Source organism: Ctenopharyngodon idella, chromosome 19, assembly GCF_019924925.1.
Source record: "Ctenopharyngodon idella isolate HZGC_01 chromosome 19, HZGC01, whole genome shotgun sequence".
NCBI classification, from domain to species: domain Eukaryota; kingdom Metazoa; phylum Chordata; class Actinopteri; order Cypriniformes; family Xenocyprididae; genus Ctenopharyngodon; species Ctenopharyngodon idella.
Genome location: NC_067238.1, coordinates 7,340,821 through 7,365,314, shown reverse-complemented (window position 1 = coordinate 7,365,314; position 24,494 = coordinate 7,340,821). Strand labels below are relative to the sequence as shown.

General features: G+C 38.0%; 1 protein-coding gene across 3 annotated transcripts in view; it reads left to right on the top strand.

Moving 5' to 3' along the window:
* The first annotated feature begins 7,890 nt into the window (after positions 1-7,890).
* Positions 7,891-24,494, top strand: part of LOC127501088 (SH3 and cysteine-rich domain-containing protein 2-like) — a 240,555-nt gene continuing 223,951 nt past the window's right edge. For all 3 annotated transcript variants that reach the window (XM_051872876.1, XM_051872875.1, XM_051872878.1), the window contains exon 1: positions 7,891-8,150. In XM_051872876.1, coding sequence (XP_051728836.1) covers positions 8,070-8,150 — 81 coding nt within the window. In that variant the 5' untranslated portion in view covers positions 7,891-8,069. The remainder of the gene's footprint in view (positions 8,151-24,494) is intronic.

Sequence of the window (24,494 nt, the reverse complement as noted above, 5' to 3'; positions counted from 1 at the left end):
AGCTTCATTGACTTTTCGTTCAAGCTCAGCAACTTTCTGCTCGTGTGATTTAGTTATTTCTTTCACCGCTTTCATTTAGTCTTTTAAGTCTTTTTCATTCAGTGTGAAATCAATTGACTTTTTCAGGGTTCCAATGCTGAGCTTTTTTTTCGAATCAGATTCTACAGGTGCCCTGAACTCTCATAATTCTTTTTTTGATGTTCTCTTGCATCTCAAGAAGCGACGGTTCGTCTTTCACTCTTTTGGATAAAGGTTTTTCTGGCATGTCATCCATATCTGGCATACGCTGAAGATCTTTCTCTAATGTGTATGGGTGATCTGCCATCTCAGTGTCATTACCTGTCCCTTCATCTTGAATTTTTTGTCTCTCTACAGATTTCGATGTTTTAGAACAGGGGTGGGGAACGTTGATCCTGGAGGGCCATTGTCCTGCAGAGTTTAGCTCTAACCCTGAAAAAAACACTCACCTGCCTGTATCTTTAAGCTGTGTCTCATTTCATTTAATTTCGAAGGCTGCATTCTCCAGAGGATGCATCCTGTGAAGGATGCGGTATACGGAGTGTCCTTAACCAGAATTAAACGAGACGTCCTTTGTAGGACACACAGGCAGGAAAGGAAACAGGAAGTATCACGTTGCTATGCCAACGTGTTCACGGAATGAAAATTATTTATAAATTTGTAAAGTAATTTGAAAAGAAAATGTATTGTTTTATTTTGGTTAATGCTTGAGGAGCTGGCGTATGTACATCAGATATCTGTTACAGAGACAAAGGAGGAGGATATTAAGAAGAACAAAGTTTAAAACAAAAACAAGCTTGAAACTACATTTAAACACATCTTCGCTTGTATGTACATCTGCCGACGCCACCATTTTTTTTCCAAATAAATGAAGGTTGTTAACAGCGATACAAAGAATTGTGGGCTATCTGCAGCAGCGAAGGATACACCTCACGCATCCTCCAAATTCCTGTGAAAGAAGGGCGCATCCGAAGGTCGCATTCGGAGTGTCCTACTTACTTTTATGAAATGATACAGCCTCAATGATGTATGCAACCTTCGAATGTGACCTCTGGAGGACGCAGCCTTCGAAATGAGACACAGCTTTAGTAATCCTGAAGACCGTAATTAGCTTCAGGTGTGTTTAATTAGGGTTGGAGCTAAACTCTGCAGGACAATGGCCCTCTAGTATCAACGTTCCCCACTCCTGTTTTAGATGCAGCTTTCTCTTTTCGTTTAATGGCGCCACCAGAGCTGTTGACCGTACTCGGTTTCATTTCGTTTGAGAAAATCGATATACGACCAAGGGTGATCGATTCCAAAGCCGATTGTCTGGTTAACAATCCAATATAAAATACAAGTAGCCCATAAAATAGGACAATGAATTTCTCCCTTCACAAATATTTGGAAAAAAACACCCCTAAGACATCTGCAATTAAGAGAGATCATCCACCTTGGCCGCCATCTTGCCGCCCTTCACATCATCGTTCTGAATCTGATCCAGGTGTAGTCTTTGACAAAAATGCAATTTTCTCAACTTTTTGTTTAAAATGTTGCCTTTCTTTATGAAACTTCTTTATGAAACTTGCATAAAGCGATAATAAAATGTTTATTAAATTAGTTAAAGTACATTTAAAGGTATATTTCAAGTATAAAAAATTAATACCTAAATTGGAACATAGTAATAGTATAGTACATAGTATACTGAAAGTGCAAAAATAATAGTCAAGTCAAGTCAAGTCACCTTTATTTATATAGCGCTTTTTACAATGCAGATTGTGTCAAAGCAGCTTTACAGTGATAACTGGTATATAATTTTGGCTGCACAGAAAATGCTGTCAATGTAGGCAGATGCAAAGCATATTGTAACGATGGGTCGGCAGAGCGGGGATCCATTTGCAAGCTTTATTAAGAACAGTATTTACACAGGTAGACAGGGGCAAAGGCAGGAACATAAACAAGGACAGGCAATGGTCGAGGCAGGCGGCAGACAAACAGTATCGGGTCACAGGCAGAGATCAGGGCAGGCGGCAAACAAACACAGTCCAGTACACAGGCAAGGTTCAGGGCAGGCAGCAGAGAATCACAAAGAATAAACAATCCAAACGGAAACCAGGAAACAGTCCACAAGAAAACGCTCAGTAATGATCACCACGGCAAATCAAGACTTCGCAATGAGGTGTTGTGTGTGTGAGTCTTTTATAGTCCAGGTAGTGTGCTAAGCTGTATGTGGCAACTGGTGATTGGTGTGGAGTGTGCATGTGATTGGCAAGGAGGATTATGGGAAATGGAGTCCAGGAACTGACAGGAACAGACAGTGATCGTGACACATATAGTATTAATATAGTAAACTATAAGTATGATGTTATGTTCACTTAAAGAAAACTTACAAGTATACTTAAGTATAAAACTACCAAACTAGTAGTTTTCTGAAAGTACACTTCAAAGTGTACTTTCATAAACTAAAAAATGTCCTACTAGTATTAAAATAGTAAACTACTAGTATACTTATAAGTTTGCTTGTAGTACATATGCAGTACAAATGAGAAACGTACCTGTGAACTAGTTGTGCACTTAAAGTTTACTACTTTTACACTTATAGTACACTTAAACGTATACTTATATTAAAGGTGGGCCAATTTAGTCCCAAGCAGTATTGAAATTGTCCACTTACAAGTTTACTACTAGTACACATTGATATTAGTACTAGTACTAGACACTCGATTGCTGCTTGATTGCTCCTGTCTGCTCCTGTCTGCCTCACTACTTAGAGTGGTTTGCGTCTGTAACTCCGTATAACTTTGTTTTGAATCTCTTACTATCATTCATTGTTGTTTATATTATTATTACCATATACCTAATATTGCTTACCACATTAATCTGACGTCGCTAGCTTTTAATCTTTTAATCTTAATCGCTATCACAACGTGTTTGCATCTCGCTAGCTTGTTAACTTGTCATCATTCTCTCGCGCGCTCCTATTTCTATGCGTTCATCAAACAGCTGTGGTAAGTCGGATCAGTCTACAAACATGGTGAGTCATGTCATCCTCTCCTTCTATTGTTATTTGCTCTGCCTGTCACATGCATAGTATAGCTTTCTCTGTCAGCGACGAGGGATTTACATGTCATAAATATAGGGAAATAGTCAGACTGACAGAGAAAATCTCAGAATTAGAGACACGCATCCAAACTTTATTCGAGGATAGTAAGAATGCAAGGGCTGTTTTGGATGCTTAGTGAACTCTGTACATTGTTTGGTTCCAGCTGTAGAGCCCGTGCAGCAGGGCAATTGAGTCACCGTGAGGCGGCATAGCTGCGGAAAACACCACTCTTCCGTTCCGATTAAAACATCAAACAGGTTCTCCCCACTCAGTGACGCACCCACTGAGAATCCTGCAGAAAGTGCCCTAGTTATTGGCGATTCTATTACACGGAACGTGAAAATAGAGACACCAGCCACCATAGTCACATGTTTGCCAGGAGCCAGAGCACCTGACATCAAAGCAAATTTAAAAGTGCTGGCTAATGCTAATCGTAAATACTCTTATATTATTATTCATGTCGGCACAAATGATGTTCGACTTCGCCAGTCAGAGATCACTAAAATTAACATTGAAGAGGTGTGTGAACTCACAAGTACAATGTCAGAAACAGTAATTTGCTCTGGTCCCCTACCTGTTCGTCGGAGTGATGATAATTAGCAGATTATCATCACTCAATGGCTGGCTGTCTAAGTGGTGTCCGCAGAATAATATAGGTTTCATAGACAATTGGAATAGTTTTTGGGACGATTACATTACTTTAAATGAGTCTAGCCTTCAAGGTTACGATTATCGACACAAACCTTGTCAGAAAGGCAAAGGGGGAGGTGTTGCTGTAATTTATAGTAATATTTACAGTATTACTCAAAAATCTTTCAAATATAATTCCTTCGAAGTGATGGTGCTTTATGTAACGTTATGTAAGTTGACATTTGTGCTGGCTACTGTATACAGGCCACCAGGGCACCATACAGACTTTATCAAAGAATTTGCTGATTTTCTATTGGAGTTAGTACTAGCTGCAGATAAAGTCCTTGTTGTTGGTGATTTTAATATCCAGGTAGATAACGAAAAAGATGCATTGGAATTGGCATTTACAGACATTCTAAAGTCTATTGGAGTTAGACAACACGTGTCAGGACCCACTCATTGTCGTAATCATACTTTAGATCTAATATTGTCACATGGAGTTGATATTGATGCTGTTGAAATTCTGCAGCAAAGTGACGACATCTCAGATCATTATCTAGTCTCATGTACACTACATTTAAACTGCCTCCCTGCCACAAATATGGTTGAACCATCACTTCTACCACTAAAGATTGCTTTATAAATAATCTTCCTGATCAGTTTCATTGCCTTAGCATACCAGACAGCTTAGAAGAACTCGATGTTGCAACAGAAAGTATTGACTCTGTCTTTTCCAGCACATTAGACTCAGTTGCTCCTTTGCGCTTAAAAAAGATTAAGGAAATTAGTCCAACGCCGTGGTACAACGAACACACTCGGCCCCTTAAGGGAGCAGCCAGAAAAATGGAGCGCAGCTGGAAGAAAATAAAACTAGAAGTTTTTCGCATTTTGTGGAGAGAGAGAATGATTGAGTACAGAAAGGCCTTAAAAACTGCAAGATCTGCTTATTTTTCAAATCTTTTAGAAGAAAATAAACACAACCCTAGGTATTTATCTGATACAGTGGCTAAATTAACAAGAAATAAAGCTTCACCTTCTGATGTTTCCAAACAGCACAGCAGTAATGACTTTATGAACTTCTTTACTTGCAAGATTGACAATATTAGAGAAAAAATTATAACCATGCAACTGTCTACTACAGTATCACGTCAGACAGTGCATTGTAGTGTCCCTGAGGAAAAATTCAATTCATTCACTGCTTTAGGAGAGGAAGAATTGTCTAAACTTGTTAAACCATCAAAATCAACAACATGTATGTTAGACCCTATACCGACTAAGCTATTGAAAGAGATGCTTCCAGAGGTCATAGATCCTCTTCTTAATATCGTTAATTCATCTTTATCACTAGGATACGTACCAAAAATTTTTAAGCTGGTTATTATTAAACCTCTTATTAAACTTCACAACTTGATCCTAGAGAATTAGTCAATTACAGGCCGATCTCAAATCTTCCTTTTCTGTCAAAAATACTAGAAAAGGCAGTATCATCACAACTATGTTCCTTTTTAGAAAGAAATGGTATCTGTAAGGATTTCCAGTCAGGATTTAGACCGTACCATAGTACTGAGACTGCTCTCATTAGAGTTACTAATGATTTGCTCTTATCATCAGATCGTGGTTGTATCTCTCTATTAGTGTTACTGGATCTTAGTGCTGCATTTGACACTATCGATCACAACATTCTTTTAAATACTCGAAAATTATGTTGGCATTAGTGGAATTGCATTGTCATGGTTCAAATCATACTTATCTGACCGTTATCAGTTTGTAGTAGTAAACGAAGAGATGTCATATCGATCACAAGTTCAATATGGAGTACCGCAAGGCTCAGTACTAGGACCGTAGCTTTTCACTCTGTACATGCTACCCTTGGGAGATATCATTAGGATGCATGGCATTAGTTTTCACTATTACGTTGATGATACTCAGCTCTATATTTCTTTGCGCCCTGACGAAACTTACCAATTTACAAAATTAATGGAATGCATAGCTGATATAAAAAAATTGGATGACCAGTAATTTCCTACTACTAAATTCAGAAAAAACAGAGATTCTAATTTTTGGACCAAAAACTTCTTCACGTAATAACCTAGAATACTGTCTAACACTTGATGGCTGCTCTGTTAAGTCTTTGTCGTCAGTTAGGAATCTGGGTGTGCTCTTTGATACCAATCTTTCATTTGAAAGCCATATTTCTAGCATCTGTAAAACCACATTCTTCCATCTTAAAAATATATCTCAACTACGGCATATGCTCTCAATGACAATTGCAGAACAGTTAGTTCATGCGTTCATGACCTCAATGCTAGATTACTGTAACGCTCTACTGGGTGGTTGCTCCGCTCGCTTGATAAATAAACTACAGCTGGTCCAAAACGCAGCAGCTAGAGTTCTTACTAGAACTAGGAAGCATGACCATATTAGCCCAGTTCTGTCAACACTGCATTAGCTTCCTGTTAAACATCGTATAGATTTTAAAATCTTGCTAATTACTTACAAAGCACTAAATGGTTTAGCTCCCCAGTACCTGAGCGAGCTCTTAACGCATTATAGTCCTTCACGTCTATTGCGATCTCAGAATTCAGGCCAGTTGATAATACCTAGAATATCAAAATCAACCGCAGGTGGTAGATCCTTCTCCTATTTGGCACCTAAACTCTGGAACAATCTTCCTAGCATTGTTCGGGAAGCAGAGACACTCTGTCAGTTTAAATCCAGACTAAAAACGCATCTCTTTAACCTGGCATACACATAACACATTATCAATTTTTGTTTTCAAATCCGTTAAAGGATCGTTAGGCTGCATAAATTAGGTCAGCCGGAACCGGGAACACTTCCTATAACACCAGATGTACTCGTTACATCAGAAGAAGAATGGCATCTACGCTAATATTAGTCTCTCTGTTTATCCTGAGGTTTACCGTAGTTAGCCGGATCCGGGCCGTATCCAGATGAGATCGAGGACCTGCGCCTTGACACGACCACAACGCAGCCCTGAAGTGTCAGCAGAGATTGAGTCAAATAGATTATCCACTGTGAAGGCCTCATCGACACAACAGCCAGTGGCATAGTTCCTCAACAAACCGTCCATACCGGCGTGATGAATACGATCCTCAACTGGATGGAACTGGAATAAATACTTTGACTGTTGCGATCCCATCGGACTTATGATAGCTGCCTGAAATATAATAAAGCACTGTTCACTGTTGGCCAGAGGAGAACTGGCCCCCCGACTAAGCCTGGTTTCTCCTAAGGTTTTTTTCTCCATTTTAACACCTGTTTCCCACCTGATGTCACCTGTTGGAGTTTGGGTTCTTTGCCGCTGTCGCCTTTGGCTTGCTTAGTTGGGGACACTTGACATTTGATATTCAGCAGTGTTTTGATCTGCCTGCATTGACACCATTGTATGTGAACTGAAATGAGCTGGATGATGACATCACTGTTTACTCTAGTGCTGATATAGATAAACTAACTAAATTAACTATTAATTAACTATTGATTCATACATTCGAATTATTTCAATACTGAATTTACTTAAGATGGATAATGACACCATTTTCTTTAAGAGCTGCTGTGCAGCCAAAATTATATACCAGTGATCACTGTAAAGCTGCTTTGACACAATCTGCATTGTAAAAAGCCCTATATAAATAAAGGTGACTTGACTAGTATATACTTACTACATAAAGTATACTTAAACATTATACTTGAACATTACTTAAGCATACTTCATAAAATGAACTTGAAGTATACTTTTTCGTAAGAATACTGCATATTAATATACCATTTACTGTTTAACAAAACTATTATTGTTGGTTAAATGAAGTCCAAGTGCCACCTACAGGCCTATTATGTGAAGTGTAGGCTGTTACGTGACGAGATGCTTTACATTTGAGCCACTGCCCCTGGGGAACTCTGCACATCCATGATGTAAAAGCATGTATGTAACCAGTAAGTGCATTGTATCAAATGATTAAAAAAAAAAGAAAAAGACACTTAATATTAAGTGGGACCAAATATATTAATATCTTACTGAGTTATTTTTCATTACAGATAGCCTAGAATAGATGTTGGTCATGGCTTCAGCCGAAAGTATAAATATAGCTAGGAGGAGTGGTCTAAAGAAAACTGGATCATTTGCTTAAAAGGCGACTGCGAGTTTACTCTAGTCCTTATTAGGTACATGAAGCGCCCAGAAGACAGAAAACCTCTTTTTATTGATATATTTTAAATGAATGCTTTCCGTCGTCCTTTCTAAAAAATAAAGTGAGACAAATTTCAAGCTGAGGAGTCAGCCGCCCATTTCTCACTCGGAAGAAGTGTTGAGAGCGGATCGTGGATGAGTTTCAGTAACTGCACGGACCGCGAGCTGCGGATCCACGAGCGTATCGCAGACTCCAACGGAACTCCCGCGGAGAAGGTAAGCCGCATTCATACAGAAACATAATGAAGGTAAGACAGAAGAGCTCCTCACATGAATCAAGATCTTTATGGCCTGATTCCAGCAATATTCTTCTTTTGTTTTTTTTCTTTTTACGGAGAAGACGCTGAAACACAATGAAGTTTAAGCACTTCATTTTTATTTTTATTGCGGCTATACGTTTTTCTAAGTTATCTCCAATTAATCTTTAGTTTCTTTCTTCAAACGTGTGTCTAGTGTTGTGATTAGAACTATTAGCTTAATATCATTTTAAAGTAATAACTTTTCTGATGACATCTGCAATGACAAGTTCACTTGTAGAAATCTTAAAATAAATTGCTATTACAATTGTATAATTTCTTTTATAATCAAAATGTAATTACATATATATTTAACTTCCATTTGATTAATTAATATGTATTAATACATATTGACATCAAATGGAGCAATATGTAATTACATTCTGATTCATTTTGAAGATTTGACTGTAGTGTTGACTAGTGGAAAGTCCATTAAATTCCAAAATTTAATTAAAAGTATACTGATCATATAGCCTACTTTTAATGGAATTTTGGAATTTAATGGAATTTCCACTAGTCAATATAGTCAAATCTTTAAAATTAATTATTAGTAGTATAGCAATAGGTAGTAGTAAAGCTGGGAGCATTAAAAGCTAAATCAGCTTCCCAGACGTTGTTTACACACTTTAGGGAAGACCATTGAATCATCGAAGACCTTTTTACGCCTGGTTAGATTCTGGAAAAGCTAAAGAAAAGTTCATGTTTCATGTTTTCATTTCATTCATGTGCTCCCTGTTGTCATGTGTTTCCCATGTCCTCATGTGATCATGTCATGTGTTTCCATTAGGCTCGTTTGAGATGAGCAAAATCTGCGCAGAAGTAATCACCGGTGATCACCGCGAGATGCATGCCGGTTAGAAATAGGCTTGTTCGACTTTATGCAGCGCCTTACAGACCGATCGGCGGCTGACTTAAAGCAGTGCATGCCAGTAAGAAATTTTGTCAGACTTGAGACAACGCCGACGCCATGTGACTGTGACGTATGGCTTCAAAAGTACCGTGAGAGCAATTCGAGATCAGCCACATGAGTCAGCCAGCGCAGTTTCTCAAGATGAGCTGCATGAGCTCTGATGATGACACAGCTGTTTCACGATTGGCTGGATTCACCGCATGACAACGATCATGTGTGTTTCGTGTTTATTCTCACGCCTTCAGTTCCACTAATGCTCACAAATCTGTATTTTTATAACAGTTAAAGCTCTTTTCATGTAGTCACAATGTTGTATTGTGTCATGTTTATCAAAATAAAACTGATAAAAAACATAGACCCCACTACATTGGTATTTAAATAATATATGCTTATGTTGAACTTTATTCTTGTAAAAACAGACTCATCTCAAACAAGCCTATTGGTTCATTGGTTAATTGTGCACCGGTGTCTCTAGTCTCTGTGCATTTAAGCCCTCATTTTTTTCTTGTTCGTTAAGTATTGTGAATGTGTATGTCTGTCAATCAAGCCAAGCCAATGTCTTTGATTCTTTTGTATCATGTGTGGATTCATGTTTGTTTAAATTAAACTGCACTTGGGTTCTTTTGCGAACTTGCCTCCAGTGGATTTTTAATTAAAATTAAAAATCTGGGGGATCTGGGGGAATGCTATTTCATGCATTCTGACTTATTTACACTGCTGAAGAGTTGGATTCTCATGCTAAACATGGCCAAAGTTTCAAAACACGAGTTGGACATATGACGGAGTATTTCTGTGACAAATGACTACTTCCCGTTTCGGTACGGGATTTGGAGAGGTTTTTTCTAGTATGGCCCTTTATCACGTAACAAAGGGCGGAATTCCTTGTATAGGCACTTCTCCCTGGTAAGTGTGCACACACATCACCCAGAGCAAGAGCAAGAGCATGCCCATCAATGCTTTTCGTTCGGGATATGGAAGCCGAGAGATTTTTCAACAATGGCTGTGTCCCAATTCAGGGGCTGCACCCTTTGAAGGCTGGGTACATCATCGAGGCAGTCTCATTTAAGAAAAATAAATTACAGTATTTTACACCTCACAATGAATATCAGTCAACTTTATTACGGTTACTTTTCTTAAATATGACATCCTTGATGAAGTATTCAGCCTTCAAATGCCATCTCTGAAGGACGCAGCCTCACAATGAGACGCAGTTCCTGTCACCAAAGGAGTGTGTTTTTGGTTGTGAGGGAAAGATTACCTTTTTCAGCTTCCCAAGGAACCCAGCGCTAAGGGAACAGAGGATGAAGTTTGTTTTTCCGGGGCAGCAACGGATTTGCAAACGTATGTTTGTTTGGGGGGGATTTCTGCCAATCTCATGTTAATCTTGAGTAGGCTACATGTAGAGTAACAATGCATCCTTCATACCTCCAAAAAGTCTTTAGTTTTGTCATATTTATAAAAGATAGATACGCTAAACCGAGTCTTTCTGAAAAAAGCTGAGATCCTGGAGGCGTGTCTGTCGTCAGTGCTGTGGGCGGAGCTAAAGACTCACGAGCACGCGCAGCTTCTGTGTAGAGATCGCATGCTAGCTGCGACATCATTATAAATAAAAAGGGAACAAAAACGTTTGTGTTGTTTACATTATATGCACTTGCGCGCCAATTGCCAACAAAACACAGACATCTGATGCAGCTTTACTCACCGCCCCCGATCTGCAAATCCAGCAGGACTTGTTTACAAAGTATTCATCACCGAAATCCCGGGAACAAACAAACATACATGCACAACTCCATTGCTGCCTTGGAAAAAGAAACTTCATCCTCTGTTCCCTTAACGCTGGGTTCTTTGGGAAGCTGAAAAAGGTAATCTTTCCCTCACAACCAAAAACACACTCCTTTGTTTACAGGAGCTGCGTCTCATTTCGGAGTCTGTGTCCTCCGGAGATCGCATTTGAAGGCTAAATACTTCATCAAGGATGTCATATTTAAGAAAAGCAACCATAATAAAATTGACTGATATTCATTGTGAGGTGTAAAATACTGTAATTTCTTTCTTACGTTGCAATCTAACTATTATTTTTCTTAAATGAGACTGCCTCGATGATGTATGCAGCCTTCGAAGGGTGCAGCCCCTGAACTGGGACACAGCCATTGTTGAAAAATCTCTCGGCATCCGTATCCCTAACGAAATGCGTTGATGGGCGTGTTCTTGCTCTGGGTGATGTGTGCGCACGCTTATCAGGGAGAAGTGCCTATACAAGGAATTCCGCTCTCTTTTGAAGTCATACAGGACACACTCGAAAAAAAAAAACTCTCTGAATCCTGTACCGAAACCGGAAGTAGTGGATTTGGCACAGAAATACTCCGTCATACGTCCAACTCGTGTTTTGAAACTTTGGCCATGTTTAGCATGATGCAACTTTTTAACAGTGTAAATAAGTCAGAATGCATGAAATAGCATTATACCCCCCTTTAAACAATGCCCTTAGAAAAGCGTCTGGAGGTTTCAAGCAAATATGGTAAACCCCGGTTGAAAATGTATATGTGTGCGCACACCTAATTCACTTTAATTGTCCTAAAATTCGCATTGCTTGTATATATAAAGAGGGTACACACACACACACACACACATATATACACATATATATATATATATATATATATATATATATATATATATATATATATATATATATATATGTGCTCAGCGTAAATGAGTACACCCCCTTTGAAAAGTAACATTTTAAACAATATCTCAATGAACACAAAAACAATTTTCAAAATGTTGACAAGACTAAGTTTAATATAACATCTGTTTGACTTATAACATGAAAGTAAGGTTAATAATATAACTTAAATTACTTAAATTGTCAGTTTTACTCAAATTAGGGTGATGCAAAAATGAGTACACCCCACAACAAAAACTACTACATCTAGTACTTTGTATGGCCTCCATGATTTTAATGACTGCACCAAGTCTTCTAGGCACGGAATGAACAAATTGCATTTTGCAACATCTCTCTTTTTCCATTCTTCAAGAATGACCTCTTTTAGAGACTGGATGCTAGATGGAGAGTGATGCTCAACTTGTCTCTTCAGAATTCCCCATAGGTTTTCGATTGGGTTCAGATCAGGAGCCACTGAATCACTTTCACCCTGTTCTTCTTCAGAAATCCAACAGTGGCCTTAGATGTGTATTTAGGATCATTGTCACGTTGGAAAAGTGCACAATGACCAAGGGCACGGAGTGATGGTACCATCTTCTCTTTCAGTATAGAGCAGTACATCTGTGAATTCATGATGCTGTCAATGAAATGCAGCTCCCTGACACCAGCAGCACTCATGCAGCCCCACATAAGGACACTGCCACCACCATGTTTCACTGTAGGCACCATGCATTTTTCTTTGTATTCCTCACTTTTGCGACGCCATACAGTTTTGAAGCTATCAGTTCCAAAAACATTTATCTTGTCTCATTACTCCAGAGTATAGAGTACCAGTAGTCTTCATCTTTGTCAGCATGCGCCCTGGCAAACTCTAGGCGGGCTTTTTTGTGCCTGGGCTTTAGGAGAGGCTTCTTTCGTGGACGGCACCCATGCATGCCATTCCTCTGCAGTGTACGCCGTATTGTGTCATGGGAAATAATCACCCCAGTTTGGCTTTCTACTTCTTTAGATAACTGCAGTGAACTTGCATGCCGATTTTCTTCAACGCTTCTCATCAGAAGCTGCTCCTGTCGAGGTGTTAACTTCCGTGGACGACCTGGATGTCTCTGTGAGATGGTTGCAGTTCCATCTTTTTTAAATTTTTGTGCCACTTTTGCTACAGTATTCTGACTGATAAGTAAAGCTTTGCTGATCTTCTTGTAGCCTTCACCTTTCTGGTGTAAAGAAATTATTTTCTTTCTCAGGTTTTGTGACATTTCTCTTTTAACACCCTTTTATAGTCAACTGTCTGTTGGACACCTGTGTAAAGAATAATTAGACTCACCTGTGGTTGAATTCTTGTTAAATTAGACATTTGTAGCCTAAAATTTAGCTTTGCTCCAGAGACTTTCTGTCATGATCACCAGTGAGAGTGCCCTCTGATGGCAATGATGGGCACTCTCACTGGTGATCCTGACACTTTCAGTGGGGTGTACTCATTTTTGCACCACCCTAATTTGAGTAAAGCTGAAAATTTTGTTCTCTAAGTTATATTATTAACCTTACTGTCATGTTATAAGTTAAACAGATGTTATATAAAACTTAGTCTTGTCAACATTTTGGAAATTGTTTTTGTGTTCATTGAGATATTGTTTAAAATGTTACTTTTCAAAGGGGGTGTACTCATTTACGCTGAGCACTGTATATATATATATATATATATATATATATATATATATACACACATATATATATATATATATATACATATATATATATCAGTGGCGTGCAGTGGTGTTCTGAAATGAGGAGGCACATTTTTTTTTATTTATTTATGAATCAATGTAAATTCATGCATTACTCTTAACGTTGACACATCTTCCTTGTTAAATGAACATTGCTTTACATCAAGAAAGAAACCAAAGACAATTCTATTTTGTAATTTTACATTAACAATGTAATGTTCTATTTATCAAAACCAAGTCAATCTCATCAAGTTAGTGTTTTAAGCATTTCTACATTCATTCCAAAATAATAACTAAAGGCAATAATAATTTAAACAATATATTTTATTTGTGTATTGATGTTTTTCTTTTTAATTGTCAACTTAGGCTATTTTGGATCATCAGTCATGCTCCGTAAACACCGTCTGTCACAGACACGAAGATGTATTTGCACCAAGCTGATTGCACTAAAAAAAACCGCAGTCATCATGCTATCAGTCCATTTCAAGTTTGATTTTGACGTGACATAAAGCAGTGATATCTAACTGGGTGATCTGTTTACTTACTTTTCAATTAGTCTTCCCATTGACGCCATCATTTGTTCAGTCAAACTGACGCGCAGAACGCGCACGTCAACAAGAGGCGGGATTTATCGCACAAACCAATCATATCCAATCATAACCAATTACATCCAATCATAGCGCGATGGAGACGTTGCCTCCTCTCACGTGACTTTCCCCCATTCATTCTCAATTACCCCCCACAAAACCCACCGCACGCCGGGGGTCTGATGATTTTCTATTGTTTCCTATAGACCCTTTTACTGTTTGAACACAATGATGACGTAGCAACGTATGTGCGTGCATTTTGGCAACGAAACTATGGCGAGAATCAGCAGCGTGTCAAGCTGCGCGAGCGGATTAAGCAACACAGACAGAGAAAGTTATTTTAAAAGTTGACTTTATCAAATGGTATCCGGCTACCAGATCCGTGTACTATAGTGGAGTGGATAGAAGACGTTAGCAGATGGCCAAATATACAGTGGCCAAAATATATATACATATTTAGTTGAGAAACCGAGCGTGTACACCCGAGAGAAATTACGAGCATATAAATCACTGGATGCTTATGAATACGTTAGAACCACTGGGGAACAACACCACTTCCGTTGCCAAAATGCGCGCGTGACTATTTGATCACGTGGGCTGTAAAAGGGTCTATGAGAGCAAAGGGAGGCATGTCTCCTGTGTAACTTTACCTGCGGGTGTCGCTGTTGGGCAGTGTTCCTTAAGAAATACGAGTGACTTGCACTCTTTTTAACGTCATAATTTGTAATATTTGTGTTGTTTTATATGTAATATGGATTATTTTCTCATCCTATTTTTTTGAGGAAGCACTGCCTCCCTTGCCTCCTCGGAGGAAACGCCCATGATATATATATATATATATATATATATATATATATATATATATACAAACCTGATTCCTAAAAAGTTGGGACACTGTACAAATTGTGAATAAAAAAGGAATGCAATGATGTGGAAGTTTCTAAATTTCAATATTTTATTCAGAATACAACATAGATGACATATCAAATGTTTAAACTGAGAAAATGTATCATTTTAAGAAAATAAAGTAAGTTGATTTTAAATTTCATGGCATCAGCACTTCTCAAAAAAGTTGGGACAAGGCCATGTTTACCACTGTGTGGCATCCCCTCTTCTTTTTATAACAGTCTGGAAACGTCTGGGGACTGAGGAGACAAGTTGCTCAAGTTTAGGAATAGGAATGTTGTCCCATTCTTGTCTAATACAGGCTTCTAGTTGCTCAACTGTCTTAGGTCTTCTTTGTCGCATCTTCCTCTTTATGATGTGCCAAATGTTTTTTATGGGTAAAAAGGTCTGGACTGCAGGCTGGCCATTTCAGTACCCGGATCCTTCTTCTACGCAGCCATGATGTTGTAATTGATGCAGTATGTGGTCTGGTATTGTCATGTTGGAAAATGCAAGGTCTTCCCTGAAAGAGATGACGTCTGGATGGGAGCATATGTTGTTCTAGAACTTGGATATACCTTTCAGCATTGATGATGCCTTTCCAGATGTGTAAGCTGCCCATGCCACACGCACTCATGCAACCCTATACCATCAGAGATGCAGGCTTCTGAACTGAGCGCTGATAACAACTTGGGTTGTCCTTGTCCCCTTTAGTCCGGATGACATGGCGTCCCAGTTTTCCAAAAAGAACTTCAAATTTTGATTCGTCTGACCACAGAACAGTTTTCCACTTTGCCACAGTCCATTTTAAATGAGCCTTGGCCCAGAGAAAACGCCTGCGCTTCTGGATCATGTTTAGCTATGGCTTCTTTTTTGACCTATAGAGTTTTAGCCGGCAACGGCGAATGGCACGGTGGATTGTGTTCACCGACAATGTTTTTCTGGAAGTATTCCTGAGCCCATGTTGTGATTTCCATTACAGTAGCATTCCTGTATGTGATGCAGTGCCGTCTAAGGGCCCGAAGATCACGGGCATCCAGTATGGTTTTCCGGCCTTGACCCTTACGCACAGAGATTGTTCCAGATTCTCTGAATCTTTGGATGATATTATGCACTGTAGATGATGATAACTTCAAACTCTTTGCAATTTTTCTCTGAGAAACTCCTTTCTGATATTGCTCCACTATTTTTCGCCACAGCATTGGGGGAATTGGTGATCCTCTGCCCATCTTGACTTCTGAGAGACACTGCCACTCTGAGAGGCTCTTTTTATACCCAATCATGTTGCCAATTGACCTAATAAGTTGCAAATTGGTCCTCCAGCTGTTCCTTATATGTACATTTAACTTTTCCGGCCTCTTATTGCTACCTGTCCCAACTTTTTTGGAATGTGTAGCTCTCATGAAATCCAAATTGAGCCAATATTTGGCATGACATTTCAAAATGTCTCACTTTCAACATTTGATATGTTATCTATATTCTATTGTGAATAAAATATAAGTTTATGAGATTTGTAAATTATTGCATTCCTTTTTTATTCACAATTTGTACAGTGTCCCCACTTTTTTGGAATCGGGTTTGTATATATATATATATATATATATATATATATATTAGTGGCATGCGGTCCATGTAAGCTGCAAATGCTCTGTATACCCAAGCCATTTGTGGACTCAGTGATCAACATTAACACTATAAATTACTATAAATTCCCTTGTTTGAGGTGTACAATAAAGCATACGTGATAAAATGTTGGTAATGCATACCCTGTCCGTAAATAATTCATTTGCCAAATGACAGTAATTTTCTTAAAATCTGCCAGTTACGGAGTCTTCCAGATAAGCGTATCTACAGCAGCTTTTGCGCCTACCTTCTGTTGTAATCTATTGTCATCACTGTCCGACGTTCTCATTGGTTTGCTGGCATATGGGGGATTCCATGGGCAGGAAAAGCTGTATCTGCATCAGGTGCATTTTTGACAATGTGCCACCCAGCATACCCGGTTAAAGTCACAGCTCGTCACTGATATATATATAACAAAGCAGCCTGGGGCCTAATGTATAAAAGTTGCATACGCACATAGGCACTGAAATGTGCATACTCAATTATCCATGCACATATCGCGATTTATAAAAAGTAAACTTAGTGTAGCTAAATATGTTCACACCATACAGACACTCTAGACCGTGCGTATGCACTCTTTTACAGGAGTGAGCGAAGTAATTAAATAAAAAGAATAATTTAAACTCTGTTTTACATCTGATATACACATTTAGGTTAAATATGCCACTCTCCTTAATGGAGTTAAGTACTGAAATTTCATGAAATCATTATCTAGAAGTTACAACATTTTTATTTAAATAGAAATATTTGTAATGGATGCGCTGCTTTTGAACACTTTTCAAAAAAGTGTTTAAATGTTTTAGGTTGCTTGGCACATGATAATTCTGCTGTAAATTGTGTTCTAAATACAGAGGTGGAAAGTAACAATTACAATAATTACAAATACTTTCATTGCAGTACTTGAGTAAATTTTTTCTACTTTGTTGAGTACAATCCAATTTCGGAGTGTCTATTTACACTAAGTGCAAATAGCGTCCCTTGTTGGCAAACGCTATTTACACTAGCTCCATCCCCCAATGTCTGGTTGGGCCACTCAAGTTTTAAAAAAGACAAGCAGAACTTAATGTCTTTAGTGGCACAAGACAGTAGCAAGTGAGACTCGTAAACCTGGCTTTTAATTGTTACCTCCTCAAATACTGCAACCATGCTATTTCCCCCACAATTCAGAGGACAAAGGTTACCAAATACACTTTCACACTTTCCCCCAAAAGTAACAAAATTGTCATCCACAGTTTTCAGAGGTTGTTTCACAATTTTATTTTATTTTTTTCAGTCAAAGAGTTCAAGTTCACCAATAAAAAAATGTGTTTTTTTTTTTTTTTTTCAGGTCCCTGTTTGGGCGCCACTTCTGTAATGGTAGCGGGCCCAAATAAACTTTAAATCAGCAGTCTTTACGTAGTTCAGGCACCAGACAAGCTCAATCTTGTCAAATAATACAAGTACAGTTTTTTTTCCTTTTCCCAGAATAGCTCTATAAACCACCGATTACAAACATAAATCAGAGTCCCACAGAAAGAAAGTTCAGTTTCAGTTGTATTTTCACCAAATTAACAAGAAAGGAAGTGACAAAAAAAAAAAAAAAAGTTCAGTTCAGTTCAAGTTCAGTTTCACAATTATATTCTAACCAGTCATCAAAGAAGGAATTAAACAAAACAAAACAAAAAAAAGTAAAGCAAGTTCAGTTTCACAATTACATTTTCACCAGTCAACAAGAGAAAAAAATTAGCACTTTGGCTCAAGTTCAAAAATAGTCTTTAAAGCTGCAAGCAGCATTTACTGGGGTTCAAGCACTATAAGGCCTTTAAGCACATAAAAAGGTATTATATTTTATTCAGCAAGCATGTAAACACTTAGATCATAGATGGAAAAGACTATTTACAGCCAATAGAGCCAAATTAATAAGGAAAAAATATGTTTTTTAAAGGTTTTTTGACAGTTATAGCGCCACCTATTGCCTGATCGCCAGAGTGTGTCCTCAGAGTGTGTCCATACATATGCGTGTTAATTTTGGTGAAAATATCTCATTTCGTTTTGAAGTTATAGATACGTCTTTGATTGGATTTTTTTGCCATTTCCTATCAGCATTTTGACATTTGGGTTTTGACATTTTGTTAATCAACTTAGGTTTCGTGTTTCCTACACTGGTTTCGTCTCGATCGGATTAATGGTTTCGAAGATATTCACAAAAGTTTTTTAAGCGCTAAATCACAACGTTGCACAAACCATAAGCCGGAACCTGGCAAGTCTGGTATCGTTGGACTCGGCAAGATTTCAGGAGTCTAAGGACGTGACTCACGTGAAAATAAGTTGACCACACCCACAGTTATATACATTTTCAGCCAAAACCATTAAAAACATATGTTTTTTAAACGTTTTTAACAGTTATAGCACCACCTATGGTCCGATCTCCATAAAAATTAGTGTGCTTCTTTAGAGTCATATCCTGCATGTGCTCACTTATTTTCGTGAAGTTCTGAGTTTTCGTTTAGGTTTTATAAGCTTTTGGGTATATTTAGCCACGCCCACTTTCTAAATGACCCTGTTGTAGCGACCCAAAGGGTAAAGTTCAATTTTTTTTTATAATTATTGATCTAGAGAGTCCAGAGAATTGTCCTGCACTTGTTTCGTTCCGATCGGGTGAAAAACCTAGGACTAGTTCGCAAAAGTAGGTTTTTCACATATTTGTGAATAATTAATGAACGATTTGATTGACAGCATTGGTTCTTGAGGCAAAGTTGTTCAGCATGAGGAGATCTATCAAATGATATGCATATTATGTGGATTTGTGAAACACCACGTGATTACTGAGGTGTAAAACTCGTTAGCGCCAACTAGTGGCTGATTTCTTTCAAAATTCTTAAAGACCTCTAGGACCATGAGTTGAACATGCCCACCGAGTTTCATTCTGACTGGCCTCTGTTAACCTTGTCTAATAGGTGCTCAAAATTCATTGGCTGATGGCGGCCATGTTTTTTGAGATACGCCAATGTCCTCATAGACTGTCATGCCCCCTTGGACCAAGACACTGCATACCAAATTTCAAGTAAATCGGACTTACGGTTGCATAGTTACAGCTGTTTTCATGTTGTTTTGAAGTTATAGCACCACCCACAGTCCAATCGATGCGATTTTTTTGACGTGACCAAAGATTGAGTCCCTACACATGTGAACCGAGCTTGGTGCAAATATCTCATTTCGTTCTTGAGTTATAGCCATTTTAGTAAGAGTGGCTCCGCCCTCATTGTACGTTTTGGCGCCCCAAGAAATCGAAATTTCTTTTTTTGATAACTTTTGATATTCAGACTCCAGAGAAAATTTCTGCACTGGTTTGGTTCCGATTGGGGCGAAAAACCTAGGACTAGTTTGCAAAAGTAGGTTTTGGAAAAAATTCAAAATGGCGGAAAAATTTGCATACCGGAAATGAAATCGGAGATATACATTTTGTTTGTTTTGAGCCAAGGATTACAATGATATAAGACACTTGAGTCTACACCAAACAGTCTATGAGTTATGAGCCGTTTCGCGTTTTTGATCGCTGTAGTGCCACCTATTGGCCAATTGGGGTCATAACTTCTGAGGTTCTCCCCAAATTGAGGACTATCATTTGGCAAAGTTTCAAGTCTCTAGGCCTTACGGTTTGGGCTGCATGATTCATTTTACGGTGGAAGAAAAATAATAAAAATCCTTACAATTACAATAGGGTTTCACCACTTCGTGCTTGAACACCTAAAAACAAAAATTGGTGCTAATGTGGTAGAAGGATCTCTGCTGTTTGAAAATCTCGGCGGATTCAACACTTAATTGCTCAACAAGAGCGAGAGAAATAACAAGTAGCTAAAGAAAAACACATAAAACCATTCGAAAGTTCTTACATCACACCAATATTTTATGAAAAAAAAAACATCTACATTTGCATTAAATCAAACAAAACATCATGCTCATAAAATGTCTTGTGAATTTGCGTGCGTGCATGTTTGATTATGTTTGCGTTTGCGTGAGGCGAAACGGTGTGTGTGTGTGCGTATGGGAGATGAGCGCTGAGCTCTGGCTGATAATGGCAGGGAGGAAATGTTTTTATCGGATGAAGTTGCTTAAGGGCTGTAGTAAAACGGGTATTCACCTGGACAGCTCACTCGCACTCGTCAGCCAAAAAGACTACTTCGCTCTGCAGCCAGCGTCCAAAGGTGCAACAAGCCGCACTCCAGCGATCGCCCCGGCAACTCGCGTCCGCTTTAGCGATCCAGCCTGGCCCATCCGTCTCACCAACTAGGCGGTTGTCTCAGGTAACCTGCTTCTCCTTTTTTCCCCTCTTACAACTCCTCCTTATATACGCATTTCCTACTTGTGGATAATTTATTTCCCTCCTCCATCCGGCTACGCAGCATAAAAAAAACTCATCTGTTTTTCCGTACTGCCACAAAATAACGACTGTGTCAATTGCATTGTTAGGCCACTAGGAGGCAACACATTACTGTTAAAAATGTGTCTATCACTGAATCATTCTATCAGAAACAAGTGAAGTCTTTATGAATCCAACTTCATAATATTCTGTTTCACCTTTCTGGATCTTACATGTGTGTTCAAGCATTTTATTTGTGTTGAATTTGTGGTAACACTTTACAGTAAGTTTCATTTGTTAACATTAGTTAATGTATTAACTAACATGAACTAACCTTGAGCAATACATTTGTTACTGTATTTGTTAATCTTTGTTAACGTTGGTTAATAAAAATACAACTATTCATAGTTTGTTCATTTTACTTCACAGTGCATTAACTAATGTTAAAAAATACAACTCTTGATTTTAATAATGTATTCGTAAATGTTAAAATTAACAAAGATTAATAAAGGCTGTAGAAATGCAGTTCATTTATTAGTTCATGTTATTGTAGTTAACTAATGTTAACTACTGAACCTTATTGTAAACCGTATTGTGAACCTTTTCACGCAAATAATTATCAATTATGCATACTTACTTTGTCTAAGCAGATGGTTTAGCAACATAATGGCATAATGACAGACACTGAAGGAATTGCTCTGTGATCGTCTGAAGAGTAGCTACTGTACACAGCAGCTACTCTGCTGAACGCAGGTGTGCTGCTGGTGTCATGCACAGACAGACAGTAGCCTAATGATTACCCCATTCTGTCACAGACACGCCAGGCTCCACCATCACCCAATCACAGCGCACTCCCTCACCCGAATACTGATCACGCACACCTGCACCTCATCATCACCCTCATCAGCGGCAGTATAAAGGACTCTCACACACACACACTCACTGTCCGGTCTCGTTAGCATCTAGCTCTTACCTGAATGCTTACCTTAAGGACTCCAGTCTGCTACTTACCCGTCTCCAGCGTGCCTCCTGTTCTCCTTCTGTGTGCTCTGTCTTCGTGTGTGTTCTCCAACGTCTTCTCTGCTCCTGGATATCTGCCTTCTGCCAGCTCCACTTGCCTACAACAACAAGGACAGTATTACCATTCTCATTCTCACGATTCACCTGAAGATTTGCCATTCACTCACCTGCTTCACTGTTGCTCATCTGGTTGTTTAATAAACACCTTCTATTATACCTCCTGTGTCTCCGACCCTCTGTGTTGTAACACATTCGTGGTCTTCCCAATATTATGAAAAATGCCATTGTATTTGAAGGATAGATTTTGAAGGAAACGGTAAGATATGCATGTTTATATCTTATATCTTGTGCGTGTTTATACGTAGGTACATAACGTTTACAGGTACAAATGTACATTTTTGTTCATTTGGATAGATACTGAAACTACTATTTGGATAGATGCTAATCCCACTCCTACCACTAAACCTACCCATAACCATTTCTTTAAAATATGTACAGCTATAAAGAAAAACATAAGAGTAATCACACTTATTTATTTATCAAACATCAAAATTGTCAAAAGTAGTCCAACTGATGATATGTCGCAGTCCTTTTGCAGTATATAATAGTTTTTTTGTGAAGTACAGAGCAGAATTTAAGTTATTAATCGCTTAAAATCTTATCCTGATCCACTCCATGAAAGTGCACATTTCTCATTCAAACTAACATCACCCAAAACATAGCAATGTTGCAATCAGTGATGAAGCAGGCGAGAGCCAATGGCTGTTTCTCAATTCTAAGAATGTAAAGAAAGGATTTGCGTTCTCATGGAGACCATTCTTGCCAGGCGACATTGAAAGAATGAACTCGAAAGGGCACAAGGACACAGAACGCATCTTTGTGAGAATTGAGATGTGCTGTGATATTGTTGCTCAACTGACCGTTCAGCACATATTAGGCAGTGGGTCAGCACCATCCAATTCTCAATAAATAAACACAACATCACAGATGTCATAACCTATTAAGATATTTACTTACATTATTGTTATTATTTGAAATCTTGGGAACACTTTACAATAAGGTTCATGAGTTAAAATTAGTTAACTACAATAGCTAACATGAACTAATAATGAACTGCACCTATACAGCATTTACTAATCTTTGTTAATGTTAATTTCGACATTTACTAATACATTAAAAAAAATAATAAATCATGTTAACATTAGTTAATGCACTGTGAACTAACATGAACAACTGTATTTTCATTAACTAAAGAAGATTAGTAAATACAGTAAGAAATGTATTGCTCATGGTTAGTTCATGTTAGTTAATACATTAACTAATGTTTAACTAATGAACCTTATTGTAAAGTGTTACCGAAATCTTTTTTATCTTACATGAGTACTTGTGTAAATGAGTGTAAATTTAACATTATGCTTTGTAAACCTTAAGATCCTTTTAAATAGGGCAATTAAAAAGTAATGCAGGCTTTCTCCAGGTATTTATAACTTTATTAAAATTATGCCAAACAGAGCGACAAATATTTTCTTTCACAAGTCCATCAAATATTTGCAAGCTTTCAGCGAGAATTTCTTGCTTACAGGCTTCTGTACGCCATCCGCCCACATTTTAAAATACAAAAAGTAATAATATCTATTGCAGTTGTTCGAACATTAAGAATGTTGTGTACACATAAATTCATATCAAAATTTTAAATTAAGTGATTTTAGTGGGGGTTTTTTTTATCTAGATGAATTGGCCATAGCCTTAAAAAATGTCATATGGTGCGACCGTGATTTTAAAATTCTTAAAATTCTCTTAAAATTCTTAATGATCTTAAAATTAATTTATTTCCTTAACATGCTTAACATTTTTTTTTTTTTTACAAGTGTTTAGAAACAAAGTATTTGCAGTTTGTTTGAGATTCTGTAAAGAATGACCTTATATTCTTGTTCTGTAACTTCAGAGTTGCCTGCTTAAATGTAGTTTAACACTTATTTTTCCTGTAAATCGCATAAAACTGATAAAAATGTTTTAAAAATACTATCACTTAAAGGAACACTCCACTTTTTTTTGAAAATAGGCTCATTTTCCAATTCCCCTAGAGTTAAACAGTTGAGTTTTACCGTTTTCGAATCCATTCAGCCGATCTCCGGGTCTGGCGGTACCACTTTTAGCATAGCTTAGCATAGTTCATTGAATCTGATTAGACTGTTAGCATCTCGTTAAAAAATGACCAAAGAGTTTCAATATTTTTCCTATTTAAAACTTGACTCTTCTGTAGTTACATCGTGTACTAAGACCGACAGAAAATGAAAAGTTGTGATTTTCTAGGCCGATACGGCTAGGAACTATACTCTCATTCCAGCGTAATAATCAAGGAACTTTGCTTCCGTACCATGGCTGCAGCAGGCGCAATGATACGTTATTTCGACATATTAAGTTGTTATTTCAAGATAATAAGTCGTTATTATGACATATCATCTCATTATTTCAAGATATTAAGTCGTTATTACGACATAATATCTTGTT